Source organism: Salmo salar, chromosome 20 (assembly GCF_965601325.2).
Source record: "Salmo salar chromosome 20, fSalSal1, whole genome shotgun sequence".
Classification (NCBI taxonomy): domain Eukaryota; kingdom Metazoa; phylum Chordata; class Actinopteri; order Salmoniformes; family Salmonidae; genus Salmo; species Salmo salar.
Window position 1 is genome coordinate 51,489,272 of NC_138310.1, and position 16,622 is coordinate 51,505,893.

General features: G+C 43.3%; 1 protein-coding gene across 1 annotated transcript; it reads left to right on the plus strand.

The window, feature by feature from the left end:
- The first annotated feature begins 4,762 nt into the window (after positions 1-4,762).
- Positions 4,763-16,541, plus strand: LOC106580758 (uncharacterized). Its single transcript, XM_014162140.3, has 3 exons — positions 4,763-5,220; positions 13,123-14,962; positions 16,014-16,541. The coding sequence occupies exons 2-3, from the start codon at positions 13,315-13,317 to the stop codon at positions 16,034-16,036; spliced, it is 1,671 nt and encodes a 556-aa protein (XP_014017615.2). The 5' UTR covers positions 4,763-5,220; positions 13,123-13,314; the 3' UTR covers positions 16,037-16,541.
- Positions 16,542-16,622: the final 81 nt, after the last annotated feature.

Below are 16,622 nucleotides of genomic sequence, written 5' to 3' on the forward strand. Positions count from 1 at the left end.
GGCGAACTATTGAAGTTTGTACTCCAGAAGGAGCAACTGACCTTGCAGAAAGAAAGTGCATAGATAGACAGTACTACAAGTCTCTGTGCTCAATAGGGGCCTTGCCTGAAGTGTTCCCACTATAAATCACAAGTTATACAGTATCTTACCTCAACTTAAGAGAAGCATGAAAATGTATGTTATTGTGAAGCTGATCTCTTACTGCTCTCTTGAATGAGCTGGCCCAAATTCCAACAGAGCTCTAACAAGGAGGCATTGTTAGCGCTGTAAATAAGAAAAACAAGTTAATTTAATCACAACACAAACCAAACTGCAAAAGCCCTTGGGCTTCCTGAGTTGTAATCCTTTACTTTACTCCATCCTTTGCCTTGAATTTTATGTCTGATTTTAATTGTCAGCTATAAAAGTATCATAACTTTCTCATATCACATATTTGCGTATTTGTCAGAGTACGTCTAAATGTAAAAAGATATATGGAGGGGAGTGAGTGTTGTCCTGCCGACGCAGGTGTCATGCTGGCTCACTTGGCTAGTTGTCAGGATACTTAGTGAGAGTAACTCCTTCATCCTGCTTTCTGCACTACACCCAGTGGTGGGAAAAATGTACTCAATTGTCATACTTGAGTAAAAGTAAAGATGCCTTAATAGAAAATGACTCAAAAGTGAAAGTCATCCAGTAAAATACTACTTGAGTAAGTCTAAAAGTATGTGGTTTTAAATATACTTAAGTATCAAAAGTAAAAGTACAAATTTAAAATTCCTTTTTATATTAAGCAAACCAGATGGCACAATTTTATTTTTTATTTATTTATGGATAGCCAGGTTCACACTCCAACACTCAGACAATTTTACAAACAAAGCATTTGTGTTTAGTGAGTCCATCAGATCGGAGGCAGTAGGATGACCTGGGATGTTCTCTTGGTAAGTGTGCGAATTTGAACATTTTCTGTCCTGCAAAGCATTCAAAATGTAACGAGTACTTTTGGGTGTCAGGGAAAATGTATGGAGTAAAAAGTACATTTTCTTTAGGAATGTAGTGAAGTAAAAGTTGTCAAAAATATAAATAGGAAAGTATAGATACCCCAAAAAACTACTTTAGTAGTACTTTACACTACTGGTTACAACTAAGCTAATGAAAATGTCAAGTGTTCGAGGAATATACACATGTTCACCTCCTGAGATTTAGGGCACAGGGTTTACATGTTCCCCACCTGTGGAAAGAGGTTTTTCATATCCACTAGGGTTGGCAGAGGGATTGACTAACAGAATGGTGTTTCACAGTTGTGTAGCTCTGGTGTTCCATAGATATTCTGAGACAGGTCCCCTACCCTATGTCACAATGGCTAAATCCATGGTCGGTCCCCATCGTGTCTCTGCCCTCAGCCTAGCACTGTGAGATGATAATGAGATAGCATGCAGCTAATCGACAGAATGGATCACCATTGGCCAGGGCCCCACATCACACCCCTCCCGTCCAACCCCCAGCGGGAGGCTGGCACAACAACAGCCATGATTGACAGGTTGTGCACACATAAAGAGATTATAGAGAAATCCCTGGGAAGGCATCACTTCAGGACAGGATTGTTGTAGTATTGGCTGGCTATGACAGCTGCAACGCCAAAGTCTCCCATGCATGAGCAGTGGCGTCGACGTGGCCTCCGCTGTGAGCGACACATTAACCAGTCGGCACATCTAGAAAGGTCAGCTTTCTGTTCTGTGTGTGTGTGGACCGTTCCCTGGACATCCAGATGAAGTATCTAAATGCATTGTGAACACAGATGAGGGGAGATGTGCCCATAAGACACCTACAGGTGGTGGTGGATGGACGTGTGAAGACAGTCATGGCATCCATTTTGGTGCGGATGAACTCTGAAGTGGCAGTTGGTTTAGGTATGGGATGATAGTCTATGGTTTAACCAATCATTGGTTTGTTTGGTTATGGGAAGGTTGATTGGGATGGTCTGACAACGCACAGGAAGCAAACCACCTCCCTCATTTGGATAGCTAACCAGAGGCGTGTTCCATATTTGCCTCAGCAGTGAATCACAGTACATCAGCGGGTCCATCAGAGTCAACACTGTCAAACAGTCATGTACTCCATTGGTTCCTCCCTGCTCTCGATGAGCACTGAAATCAGATAATAAAAAAAAGAATAATGCATTCCACCTATTTTCCTCCAGGGCAGAAACTGCAACAACAAAAAAGAGAGGTACCCTGGCCCGTCACGATCTGTTTCAGAGGAGAGTGTGGCTCAAACCTAATTACACAGATTAATGTACCGTGGAAAGTGCCATTACCTAAATGGACCCAAAAAGAGAGTGGAGGACTGCGCACATCAAAACCCAAACATTTTCTGTCTAAATGCTAATGGATGTCTCAAATCGGGCCAGATGAAAAAAACATATCTTTGCACTGCCTTGCTCTCTCCTAAGACGGATACGATTTTGAGCACTCTTTAATTCCAGTGCCTAGGCTACTTCAGTTGACAATGACTGTTAGCCCAGATAAATTCCCCCTCCCTATCGCCTCCACTATGTTTTAATTCGTCTGAATGGATGTCTTGTGAGAAATATTTGGGGGCTGGCCGAGGCATGCATCGAAGCACAGGCATTGAAAAGTACCCCCCCCCCCCCCCCCCTCCTTTTAACCCTGACTCCTCCTCCACAGTCTTCCTATTCTTCGTCATTGTTTCTGCAGTCCACATTGATTAAATGGAAGGCTTAATCCTTCTAACACCATACATTTATAGACAGTGATGTCTGCCTATTGTAAATCTATTTGCAGTAAATGAAGGGGCTGCAGATACAATTCGATTGGCTGCCAGCGCCTCCGAGCCAGTGTGTTTACGGCTGGGTGTCAGAGCGCATGCTGGTCATCAGGCTGCAGAAACGGCTTCTTAAAATAAGACCTTGTCGCCCTGGACGAGAGAGCGGGAAATGGAGTTGACAGGTAGTGTGAGCCTGACACACATGCACACGCTGTCGCCAGGCGTTAGTGAGGCTTCACTTAAATGTGTTCACACTGAAATCCCTCCGCTTGGAGGACATTTGTTTTTATGTTTCAGTCCCTGTAGGGACTCTGCTGTCTGCTGGCTGTGGGATGTCTGGGTCTGAGAGCAGACAGACATCCAATACAGAATGCCAAAAACTAAAGCCATTACTTTGACACTGTTCAAAGCTCCCATCCCTTGTAGGTTGGAACTTAATTTGTACTGACTGTTATGGTGACAGGTAGCCTAGCGGTTAAGAGCTTTGGGCTAGTAACCGAAAGGTTGATGGTTCGAATCCCTGAGCTAGCTAGGTGAAGAATCTGTCGGTGTGCCCTTGAGTGAGGCACTTAACCCTAATTACTCCTGTAAATCACTCTGGATAAGTGTGTCTGCTAAATGACTGAAATGTAGTGGTGCATCTGAATGTGTGTTATTTATGATCAAGCCCTTGAATGGCAAATATGTCATTACCCTACACACACGTCACCAGAGGCGGCGAGAGCCTCTCCAGGCACAGACAGCTTTCCCTCTGCCTGTCTGCGACATCCAAATGACATTGGGATTTGCTCACTCGGATAGCGGCTGAAAATAATGTATTCTCTGATTGGATCAGCCAGTGATGGAGGGGAAGGAATGATGAAATATTTCAGGCACGTTGGCTCCAACCTGCCTAAGCTGGTCAGAGGCATAGGAGAGCCAGCAGTTCTAGCAGGTGATCCCACACAAAAGACAAACACCCCACTCTGGAGATAAATGACCACCCCCAAAAGAACAGCTAACTGAGGGTTACTGGGGAGAGCCCACTGTGTTGTTGTTGTTGTTGAGGAAGCATAGATGCTAGAAACCCCACCTACTGTAACATCCTCCACCCTACCAAGCCATGCCCACCAAATTATTTATTGAGCCAAACTTTGGTGACATTCTGAATTCCCGCTTCGGCTAATGTCTGCACCTTTCTTAAACCCATTGATGCACCGTGCAACATCCTATATAAGGAGAGGATTTCACATGGAGCCATGCATGACACTGGGCTGGCTCGGCTGCACCATGCCCTCCTGTGCCCTTAACCATAAAATGGATGCCTTGCTGACTCAAAGCCAGCAGTGTAGCCTAGCCTGCACAGATAGACACGCTGGCATCCTCCACAAGGAAATGAAGGCTCAGGGAACGAAAGAGACCAAGTCCTCGCAGATGTACTGTCTTATAAAATATGAATCACGCAGCAATGCTTTTCCAGTGCAGCGCACAATTTACTCTATCCAGGGGACAAATGTTGTCCAATATTAAAACAGATAGGCACAGACAAATATGATGGCATCCATATAGACTGCCTGAGCACACGGCACAATGTTCCACTGCATCCTCCCTCTGCTCTGGCGCCCCAGGCCCACTGATGGAATTTTTGTGATTGGCTATTTCTCTCCATACACCTTAATTTGTCTTCTGTTTTGCAGTCTCACTGTATGGCAAGCAAATGGCCACTTGGCTCTCCAACATGGCTGAACAATGCTGATTGGTGAGGCGAAGGCTGATACATAGTGTGGAATCAAGAGATGGTTTCCAGAAGAAGAACAAATATGTAATAAAAGGGCTTTTCCTCTGTGTATTTCATTGGTGGTGGACATTGTGATTGATTAAATAAATTGACATTTCAATGGACAGTCCATCCACTCTAGGTGTCAATTGTTCTTCATGTGCTTGAAGGGCCATTGTTCCCAAGTCACATGAGTTCAAGACCACGATACAAAGCAACGGTTCGCTGCACACCAACATTATGGGAATGGGAGCACATGGGGGGATAACCTGTCCCAAGATTACGCGATTTTGCGCTTTAAATCGCACAATTTTACGCGTATCAAATGCAAGTGGTTCTTCGCTCTAACTGGGCAAATTACTGAGGGAAACAATTCCGACCCGTACTCTAACCCTCTTGCCTAGTTAAATAAAGGTTAAATTACTAAAATTAACCCGCTTAGTAGTGGGGGTGGGGTGGGTGATCTCCATGGTTGCTAAGGGCAACGGGTGAGATAGATGGTCTGTATTTGCGGAGCCGCAGCTGCGCGTCTGTTAATACCAACGCGACCCTCACGTCCCCGCGCAATTCTCCACACTGGGTTGGCTGCTTCAAGGCGTGAGGATGCGAGCAGGGATTTAGTTTTTGTCTTTTCCCGTCTGGAGCAGTTTATTACCTTTCTCCCGCACACAGAAACGGATTTAGCCGCACGAAACAAGGTTTGCAGAGATTATTCGTTTTTTTTCTTTTTCTTGTAGCCTGTTTGTTAAATAATCTATTAAATGCATATGATGATTGACTTATGTGATTTCCATTTACCGTTTAATTAACCTTTATAGTCATACAATATGGCTATTGATGATGAAGCTATTGCATGGGCAGCACAACGTTGAGATCCTCCAACAAAAAACAAGCTGAGGGACTATAAACAGGCTGTTGATGGGTGATACGTGCGCGCTCGGTGCATCTCAACTCTGGATAGCCTACATAAATTAAATGTTTGTATTTTTCTGGCATTGCTTTGGTTCGATAGCCACTTGTTTGGGAGGACAATTGTGCGCTCCAAAACGTACTTTGGTACCTGAGGCTCCTCATTAAATCAACTTCCACTCCCATTCGCCAGACTGCCTCCTCACACGTTATCATTTAAAGGCATTCAAGTGTTAATTTAAACCGGGCCAAGTAGGACCTCAATTCCATTTTACAAATGTGATCTCTCACGAGAGGGAAAACATTAAGAGAATGTGTAGAGGTTTCGAGAATGTCTAGTCTATGAGCTTCACAATGGACGAGCGCTGCATTTGTTGGGAATGTGGCGCTGTTGTTTTTATCAGTGAAGATTTCAAATTACTAATCACGCATGTGTTGCTTCCAGGATTATATGAATGTAATATTGACTCATTCATCGAAAAGATGGCTACAAAGCATTTTTTTCCTCGACATGACTTTTACCATTGATGATGCATTTACGCGTTATAACGCGGGACAGCTTTCTCAATAGGCCAGCCCATCTATTGTTCGGAATGCGACTTGGCTACAACTTGGAAATCATGTCTGTTGTGGTTAAATCAACGGCTTGAATTCCCTTACCATAGGCTATAGCCCAAACATTTCGAGAGGAAAACATAAGTTAAAAAAAAATCGGTAGACGTTTATTTTAGGCTAGCCTACACAAAACGGGGCTTGTGGCTTTGTTACATTAGCAATGCAAATGAGCGTTTGAAAAGCACGGGCACCTGCTGTCTCAAGCATATGCATTGGCTTTTTCACCAGTGTGTCGTGAAAAACATTAGCGTGAGCAACAACAGTGGAATCGGCGGTTTGCTTTCAAAATAAAAGTCCCCTACTTGAAACGTACACAAATAGTGGAATCCTGCCACAATTGGACTACATACATACTAATATGCATTGTACAGATTAATCTATGGATTGTGCACCCATGAAATGGGGTATCAGCATACCCAGTGACACCCACAGAACATAATTCTGTAGATTTTACACAAATATCATCTTAGCTCTTATTGTGGGACTTTGACTGTGGGAAAATAAACTCCCAACTTGGCTTGTATTGCGCATAATAAACTAAGACGCTAATATGTGTTTAAACTCTACAGATTTTTGTTCTGTGGGTGTCACTGAGTAGGCTGATACATTTTATGGGTGCACAATCCATAGGTTAGGCTAGGGTTTCCCAAACTCGGTCCTCAGGATCCCAATGGGTGCACGTTTTGGTTTTTTCCCTAGCACTACACAGCTGATTCAACTAATCACGAAGCTTTGATCATTTGAATCGGCTGTCTAGTGTTAGGGCCAAAACCAAGAGGTACACCCTTTGGGTTACCGAGTTTGGGAAACGCTGGGTTAGGCTGTAGAGTGCAATATGAGTTTCAATACGCATGATAAGACTAACTGGGGAGGTGATTTTCCCCAGTCAAAGTCCTGCAATAAGAGCTAAGACGCTAATATTTGTGTAAACTCTACAGAATTGTGTTCTGTGTGTGTCACTAGGTAGGTTGATCCCCAATTTCATGGATGTAGAATCCATAGTTTGTACAGTGGAGTGGAGTGCATATATAAGTATCAGTGGTGGAAAAATTCCTTATATCCTGAACAAAAATATAAACGCAACATGCAACAATTTACTGAGTTACGGAGCTGGTGTGCCATGGATTTAGGAGCAGGGTTGCTTGTTTTGTACTTAATGAGTAACCTTGGGTTACATGTAGCTTTTTTGCATTGTTTATGCTTGGGTTACTTTTAGCTTTTTTGCATTGTTTATGCAAGTCAGTCAATTAAATAAATTCATTAGGCCTTATCGTAAGGATTTCACATGACTGGGAATACAGATATGCATCTGTTGGACGATGCCTTAAAAAAGGTAGGGGATGTGGATAAAAATTGTGTGACCCCCATTTGCTTCATGCAGCGTGACACATTTGGCTGTGCAAAGTTGCTGGATATTGGCGGGAACTGGAACACGCTGTTGTACACGTTGATCCAGAGCATCCCAAACATGCTCAATGGGTGACATGTCTGGTGAGTATGCAGGCCGTGGAGGAAGTAGGACATTTTCAGCTTCCAGGAATTGTGTACAGATTTTTGCGACACAGGGCCGTGCATTATCATGCTGAAACATGAGGTGATGAGGCGGATGAATGGCATGACAATGAGCCTCAGGATCTCGTCACGGCATCTCTGTCCATTCAAATTGCCACCGATAAAATGCAATTGTATTCGTTGTCCTTAGCTTATGCATGCACATATCATAACCCCACCGCCACCATGGGTCACTGTTCAAAATGTTGACATCAGCAAACCGCTCGTCCACATGTCTTCCATCTGCCCAGTACAGTTGAAAATGGGATTCATCCGTGAAGAGCACACTCCTCCAAAGGTGAGCATTTGCCCATTGAAGTCGGCCCGTTGAGCTTCCCTGAGACGGTTTCTGACAGATCGTGCAGAAATTCTTCGGTTGTGTAAACCCACACTTTCATCAGCTGTCCGGGTAGCTGATCTCAGACGATCCAGCAGATGAAGAAGCCGGATGTGGAGGTCCTGGGCTGGCATGGTTACACTTGGTCTGCGGTTGTGAGGCCGGTTGGACGAACTGCCAAATTCTCAAAAACAACATTGGTAGAGGAATGCATTACATTATCTGGCAACAGCTCTTGAGGACATTACTGCAGTCAGCACGCCAATTGCACGCTCCCTCAACTTGTGGCATTGTGTTGTGACAAAACTGCACATTTTCGAGTGGCCTTTTACTGTCCCCCAGCACAAGCTGCAGTTGTGTAATGATCATGCTGTTTAATCAGCTTATTGATATGTCACACCTGTCAGGTGGATAGATTATCTTGGCAAAGGAGAAATGCTCACTAACAGGGATGTAAGCAAATTTGTTCCCAAAATGTGAGAGAGATGATCTTTTTGTGCATATTGAAAATGTATTCTATCTTATATTTCAGCTCATGGAACAACACTTTACATGTACGTTTATATTTTTGTTCAGTATATTAAGCAAACCAACCGGTACAAATGGCTTGTTTTTTATTTTATTTACGGACATACAAGGGCACACTCCAACACTCAGACATAATTTACAAACACAGTATTTGGTGTCAGGGAAAATACATGGGAGTACAAAGTACATGTTTTCTTTAGGAATATAGTGGAGTAAATAGTAGAGATGCACGATATACCGGTGAGCATATCGGAATCGGGCCAATATAAGCTAAAAATGCCAACATCGACATTGGCCGATTGTCTGGTTTTGCACATCGGTGTTAAACTAATGTCAAAGCTGACGTGCATACCTATATAACGTAGGTAGATGACGTAATGATGCCACGAAAAATACAGAGCTACACAGAACAAAAGCAGAAAAATACTAAGTGCACACTTCCAACAACTAAACAACTTCCAGTCAAGCAATCATTTGAAAGAGTATGAAAATTCAGCGAGACAACTCAAAGGCAAAATCCATTAATGTCAAGATGATGGATTTTCATTGCCCTTGACAATCAACTGTTCTCTGTCGTGGATGATGTTGGCTTTCGCTGACTGGTCGAGCACCTCGAGCCCCAGTACACACTACCAAGTAGGTGCTATTTTTCAGATGTTGCCCTACCGGAGTTACACAGTATTGTTGAAATTAGAGTTCGACGATTATGATTTTTCAGCGCCGATACCGATTATTGGAGGACCAAAAAAAGCCGGAACCGATTAATCGGCCGATATATATTTATTTATTTTTATATATATGTGTGTGTGTATATATATATATATGTGTGTAATAATGACAACTACAACAATACTGAATGAACACTTTTATTTTAACTTAATACATCAATAAAATCTATTTAGTCTCAAATAAATAATGAAACGTATTCAATTTGGTTTAAATAATGCAAAAACAAAGTGTTGGAGAAGAAAGTAAAAGTACAATATTTGCCATGTAAAAAAGCTAACATTTAAGTTCCTTGCTCAGAACATGAGAACATATGAAAGCTGGTGGTTCCTTTTAACATGAGTCTTCAATGTTCCCAGGTAAGAAGTTTTAGGTTGTAGTTATTATAGGAATTATAGGACTATTTCTCTCTATACCATTTGTATTTCATATACCTTTGACAATTGGATGTTCTTATAGGCACTATAGTATTGCCAGCCTAATCTCGGGAGTTTATAGGCTTGAAGTCATAAACAGTGCAATGCTTGAAGTACAGCGAAGAGCTGCTGGTAAATGCAGGAAAGTGCTGTTTGAATATATCAAATCATAGACTTAATTATAATTTAACACCCAGAAATCCGAGCCTTAGGTCATTAATATGGTAAAAATCCGGAAGCTATCATTTCGAAAACAAAACTTTTATTCTTTCAGTGAAATACGGAGCCGTTCTGTATTTTATCTAACGGGTGGCATCCCTAAGTCTAAATATTGCTGTTACATTGCACAACCTGAAATGTTATGTCATAATTATGTACAATTCCGGCAAATTAATTACGGTCTTTGTTAGGAAGAAATGGTCTTCACACAGTTTGCAACGAGCCTGGCAGCCCAAACTGCTGCATATACCCTGACTGCTTGCACGGAACGCAAGAGAAGTGACACAATTTCCCTCATTAAAAGAAAATCATGTTAGCAGGCAATATTAACTAAATATGCAGGTTTAAAAATATATACTTGTGTATTGATTTTAAAGAAAGGCATTGATGTTTATGGTTAGGTACATTGGTGCAACGACAGTGCTTTTTTCGCGAATGCGCTTGTTAAATCATCACCCGTTTGGCGAAGTAGGCTGTGATTCAATGATAAATTAACAGGTACCGCATCGATTATATGCAACGCAGGAGAAGCTAGATAAACTAGTAATATCATCAACCATGTGTAGTTAACTAGTGATTATGTTAAGATTGATTGTTTTTTATAAGATAAGTTTAATGCTAGCTAGCAACTTAGCTTGGCTCTTGCTGCACTCGTGTAAAAGGTAGTCAGCCTGCCACGCAGGCTCTCCTCGTGGAGTGCAATGTAATCGCCATAATCGGTGTCCAAAATGCCGATTACCGATTGTTATGAAAACTTGAAATCGGCCCTGATTAATCGGTCGATCTCTAGTTAAAATGCACATCTGTGAGCTACTTGCTATGGGCGTCACTATTTTCCTTGCCAAAAAAACTATATCGGATATCGGTATCGGCCAAAAATGTAATATCCGTGCATCCCTAGTAAATAGTAAAGTACAAATACCCCAAAACCTACATGGGGCGGCAGGTGGCCTGGAGGGTAGGAGTGTTGGGCCAGTAACTGAAAAGTTGCTGGATCGAATCCCTGAGCTAAGATAAAAAAAAAAACGTTCTGTTCTGCTCCTGAACAGGGCAGTTAACCCACTGTTCTCCAAGCTCCGTGGATGTTGATTTAAGGAAGCCCCTGCACCTCTGATTCAGAGGGGTTGGGTTAAATGCGGAAGACACATTTCAGTTGAATGCATTTAGTTGTACAACTGACTAGGTATCCCTCTTTCCCTACTTAAAGTTTCACTATAAAGAAATCGCTCTGCCATTTCCTGGTTGCTAAAACTCTTAACAGTTCCCGTAATTTGAGTTTACGTGACAAAATGTAGAGAGTCATTGTACCATCTGTGAAATATTTTTTCCATAACCAAAGCTATTTTTGTTTGAGCAAGTATATATAGTGTAGAGGGTCATTGTACCATCTGTGAAATATTTTTTCCATAACAAAAAACATTTTTGTTTGAGCCATTTGAAGCTGGTGTACAAAACCGAAAGTAAAATATGCAAAAACAAAACTTGAAAACGGGAAGCATAGAAATAGCACACACAGAACAAATCTACCGCTTCTTAGACTTGCCTTAAAGTAGAATGATAGATCTATTACTCACATTTCCATGTGAATTTGGTCGGGTCGCACCAAAAAGTTAAATTATGCCGCTAAGTAGTACTTCAACTTTTTTTTTAACCTAAGTACTTTACACCATTGATAAGTAGGCTATGCAGTGCAATTTCAAGATATATTTTTTGTGGGGGTGGTGTTAAACTAATATTTATATAACAACATTCCCCCACAAAAATCTAGTCCAATTGTGGCATGATTCCACTATTTTGTTATCTATTTGCATTAGTTTCAATGGGGCACTTTTATTTTGAATGCAAATTGCCGAGGCCCCTATTGTTGCTCACACTGTTGTTCACGACACACCGGTGAACCCGCCCCCCCCCCCCCATTTCTCCCGCTCTCTCCCTCATTAAAATTATGTTCTATTTCTGCAGCGCATGATTGGAGCTCACAGCTAAACTCAATCGCAGGGGCATCTTAAACCCCCTCGCTCTCACTGCTGGTTTAACATAACAAAGGGGGAATAGAGTACTCCGATGAAAACGGGACAAAAAGGCTAAAGCGCGCGATTGTACTTGTGGCAGGACATGCAAGCGTGGTCTCCACACCCTCCAGGGACGCACATTTGCACGCAGTAGTAACCAAACTGGGAAATCAGATTCAAATGTGTTATTGGTATCGTGCTCCTTAATCGAAATACAAGAAAATGATATTACAATGTATGTTGCTGTCATCATTTTACGTCACATGCAGTCACAGGGACCGTTTGAATAATCGAATATGCCAAAGTATGACTAGCCTACATCATAAGGTGCATCTCTGGTGTTTTAGATTGGAGAGAAAATGTATTATTTCAAATTCTCAGATGGATGATTTGGAGAGAACGTGAAATCGGTATTAATCAATAAAGATAGCTTAACCATGGATGACATTGCTACGTTACAAAATAACCCATTGCAGACTGGAAAACAAGGGAAGTGCTCCACAACACGATAGGAGATAAAGGGGTTGTCTGGGTGAAGAGATGTCTATAATAAGGGGGGTCGAGTCTATAGAAAATCATGGCCAGAGCAAATAGGGCATTTGTTAGTTTTTGTTTTTGCCTATAACCTTTAATGATGTTATGATGCAATTATGAACATTTTCCCAGATAAGAATGATCAGGGTGGCTTTTGCTTTGGAAGCAGACATTTTATGTTTTAAAGACATTTTAAAATTAGCTACACCTTTTTCTTTGTCATTTGCCATTATGGAGATTTGCTGAAGATTTTAGATTTTCACTCGCCTCTTGCTGTCATTGCATGTTATTGTTTAAGCTTACAATCTAGGATGTCAGCTTGTTTTTCCTGGATACTAAAGCCCAGACGTAAACCCTTCAAATGGTGCTGAATACTAAACAAAACCACTGATCCACTTTTCTAAACAGCAATGCTCTCTAGCATCTAGGTGACGGGAGTCAAACCCTTGTGGCAACATGAGATTATCTGGAGCATGTTATGCCCTGTGTTTATTACCCTCTGACTGCTCTGGGCCATACATGTCATTTCCCCATTCTTCAAAATACCCATCACCTCTCGCGTAGAATTTGTCACGAAACATTATGTTGGTTTGTGCTTGGATACATTGGCTTTAAATCCTTTTGAGCAGAGCCTTGCTGTTGTAGAGATGCAGTGTGTATTGCATCTGCTCGGTCTGGAGTACCCATGACTAAGTAATGGACTGTCTGTTGTTGATTTATACATTGAATCCTTTCTCATTTCATTTCCACCAGGTTCGTGGCCCCCCATTCTCACCACGGAATATGATGCAGAGGCCCTCCTCTCCAAAGGGAAGTTGGATGGGAATACTGCCATACGTGTCAGCTCGTGATCAATGAACTCAGTCCATTCAAGCACAAAAGGAACTAACCTGAACTACTGAAGAAAAAGAGGGGATATAAACGACAGACACCTTTTTTGCGGATATGGCGGCGACAGATGCCTGTGCAGCACCTGTACAGGAAGAGGGCACCACCACCACCACCGAGACCAAAACAGAGGTGGAGCCCACAAACTCAGAGACTGTCACAGAGGCTGTCACGTCTCCACCCGAAGAGGTACAACCTGCCGGGGAGACCACAGAGAGCACAGAGCAGCCGGCCGATGGCAAAGCTAAACAGGCCTCTGAGAATATTTTCTCTTCCTTCCTGAATAAGAGTGGACTGGGAAAAGTCATGGGAGGGAAGAAGAAGAAGGAGCAGAGCACTGAGGCTGTGGAGGCTAATGGAGAAGGCAACACAGAGCAGAAAAAGGCCTCTGACCAAGCAGAAGAGCCGGCAGCCAATGGCACAGAGGCAGCGGCAGAGGACCAGGCCATTGAGAAAGCGCCGGAGAACCAGGTGAAGGTCCGATCCAAATCCTTGGACAGGTTAGAGGACCCTGAGGCCCTCAATGCCACAGCGGACACACTGGAAGATGCCCCGGCAGCAGAAGAGTCAGAGAAGCCTGCCTCCAGTGCAGCGACCAAACACATGAAACGCTGGCATTCCTTTAAGAAGCTTATGGCCCAGAAGAGTCACAAGAAGAGCACAGAAGAGTCTAAGGAGGCTGAAGGTAGCGAGGGTGCATCTGGGGGCACACCTGGTGACACAAGTACACTGGACTCCAAGGCTTCAGAATCCAGTGGCCAGAAACGGTGGAAACTGAAAAGGTCATGGACATTCCAGGGGCTGAAGAGAGACCCGTCAGTCGTAGGCATCAGCAAAGCCGCTAAGGGCGATACGGCGGAAGGGGAGGAAAACGCCACAGAGAACGATGAAGCGGCTGCGCCTGAAACAGACGAAGCCAAGGCACAGGTAGACGGCGAAACACAGGAGAAGACCAACACAGACGGAGAGGAGGAAAAAGGAGCCACCGCCGCCCCACACAAATCAATGAACCAACACGCAGATGAGATCTGGACCTCCTTCAAGAAACGCGTGATCCCCAAGTCCAAGCGGTCAGCTGACATGGTGGCTGCCAGCGGGGAGGAGGAAGGTGCTGCCGCATCTGAACTGGCCGAGCAGACGGAAGAGGCAGGCAAAGAGCAGACCAAGTCGGCCAAGACCAAGCGAACGCACTTCAACCGCGCCGTTTCGCTGAAAAACTTCATAATGAGAAAGGGGAAAAGCACCAGCGTGGACCAGGGAGACGGAGCTCCGAAAGAGGGTGAGGAGGCAGAAGATGGGGAGGCGAAGAACACAGAGGGCGCGGCTGGCACGTCTGACAGCCAGCAGGGAGAAGCAGACGCTGCCCAGGGCGAGAGCAACGACAAAGGAGTGGTTCAGGTGGTCAATGAGCACACAGCCGCCGACGGAGAGGCAAAGGAGCCCGCAACGAGCACACTGTCTGGTCCCGAGCCAGAGAAGGCCAACTCAGCCAAGCCCGCAGCACCAGCAGAGCCCGTGGCAGAGGTGAAAATCAACGGTGAGAATGGGTGCTCGAACGGCACGCCCGAAGAAGACGCCGTACACAATCATGAAACGACCCCGAAGAAAGACGGACCAACAGACGAGGCCAAACAAGAAAACACCAACTCCACGAAGGACGCGAAGATACTGAACCTCGGCACAGGAAATGCAGTTGCCCAAATCGGTGAGTTTGCCGTAGAAATAGACTGTGGTGATGATGACCTCCAGCAAAATGGAGCTAACATGATGACACAGGCCAAATTAGAACTAGGGACTAGCTTTGAGTTAGAGGCTAGGGGGGGCCTCCTCAAAATGGAGGGTCCCATTCTGAGTCAGGGGAGGCCAACGCTGAGCCACGTTACCAAGAGGAAACGCGGAAGAGGATGATCTATGAGGCTGCTGCATCCATCGTACAGACAATTATGTCAGCGGCCACTGAACAGTTAGAAAATGAGAAGAACTTTCTGGACAATGGTCAAAAGTGTTCTCATTATGCCAATAGTGGGAACACTTTTGACCATTGTCCAGAAAGTTCTTCTCATTTTCTAACTGTTCAAGAAAAGGTGATGTGATATTGCCATCAGTTTTCGTCATTGAGCGTTTACAAATATGGTGCTGGGTGAAGCTTTAAGTGGAAGCGTAGTGTAATTATGTGATACTGAAATCCATTCACCTACTTTGATGCAACACTTTGAAATCCCTTTAAGGACACTCAACGCTGCAGTAGGTAACATGAAACATGTGAATAGTCAGGGAAAGAACCACTGAACCAAACGGTTACTCACAGGTATCCATGTCACAGCACACAATAGTAAGGTCACTGTGTATAACAGGGCCACTTCATTATTGTAGGGAAAACGGGTCAAAGAACATCAATAATGTTTAGTCAATCAAAGGATTAGTAGTTAAATCAAAGTGTCACTTGGGCTGTCTAGGAACAAGATTAAGCGCCTTTCTCCCTGGGGTACCAGTTTATCGATGAAAGTAGTTTTTCCTGCATGTTTGATTCACAGTTTTCAGTCAGGGGCCATGTCTACAATATTGGGATTCACCCTAAGGAGTAAGTCGAATGCTGTGAATCTGTCCAATAGTCTTGAGTAATACTAACACTTCACAAAGATCTAAGACTATCAGTCAGCACCATGTCTGCTACTAATTCAAATGTTTTCTATGAATGTTCAGATTTTTAAATATATATTTTAATATATTTCATTTTTTCTGTTATCATTCACCAGAAAAAAAGGCGGGAAACGTGTGACGACACACAAAGAGGATTAGATCTGCATGGGATTCGTTCAGCAAGGAGCTTTCACCCCCCCCCCCAAACGGAGTAATCACATGTTTACGCCACGATTCATCATGGTGAGAGCGATGCAATCCATTTAGATGAAAAAATACTCAAAAGCAATAATTCAGTCATCAATCAGCGCAGTTCTTGCTTACCATTCCATGATCAATGTAAATGTTTTGCTTGTCCTCTACTAGTGAGATTTTATATTGTCAACAGAAGGGAAGACATTCCATCCTTGTCAAATGTTAATCTCTATGATCTCTCATTCCAGGATCAAAAATACTTAGTTTTATATCAATTGCCATGTTGTTTGTAGTTTTGTCAATAGATATTTCAAAGTGCACATTTGAAATGATTGCCCTAAAGACTGCCCCCCCCCCATGTGGATTCCTTAAGTAATGTGTTCTAATCTCTTTCTGTGTTAATGTTTTTAGACTGTTGTGTACATGAATAAACCACCATACAATATGAAGTCAAAATGGTTTTTTTCTAAACACATCTTCTCACTGTAACGCAGATTGATCTGCCGTTGATATGTTTTGTTGATCAATGA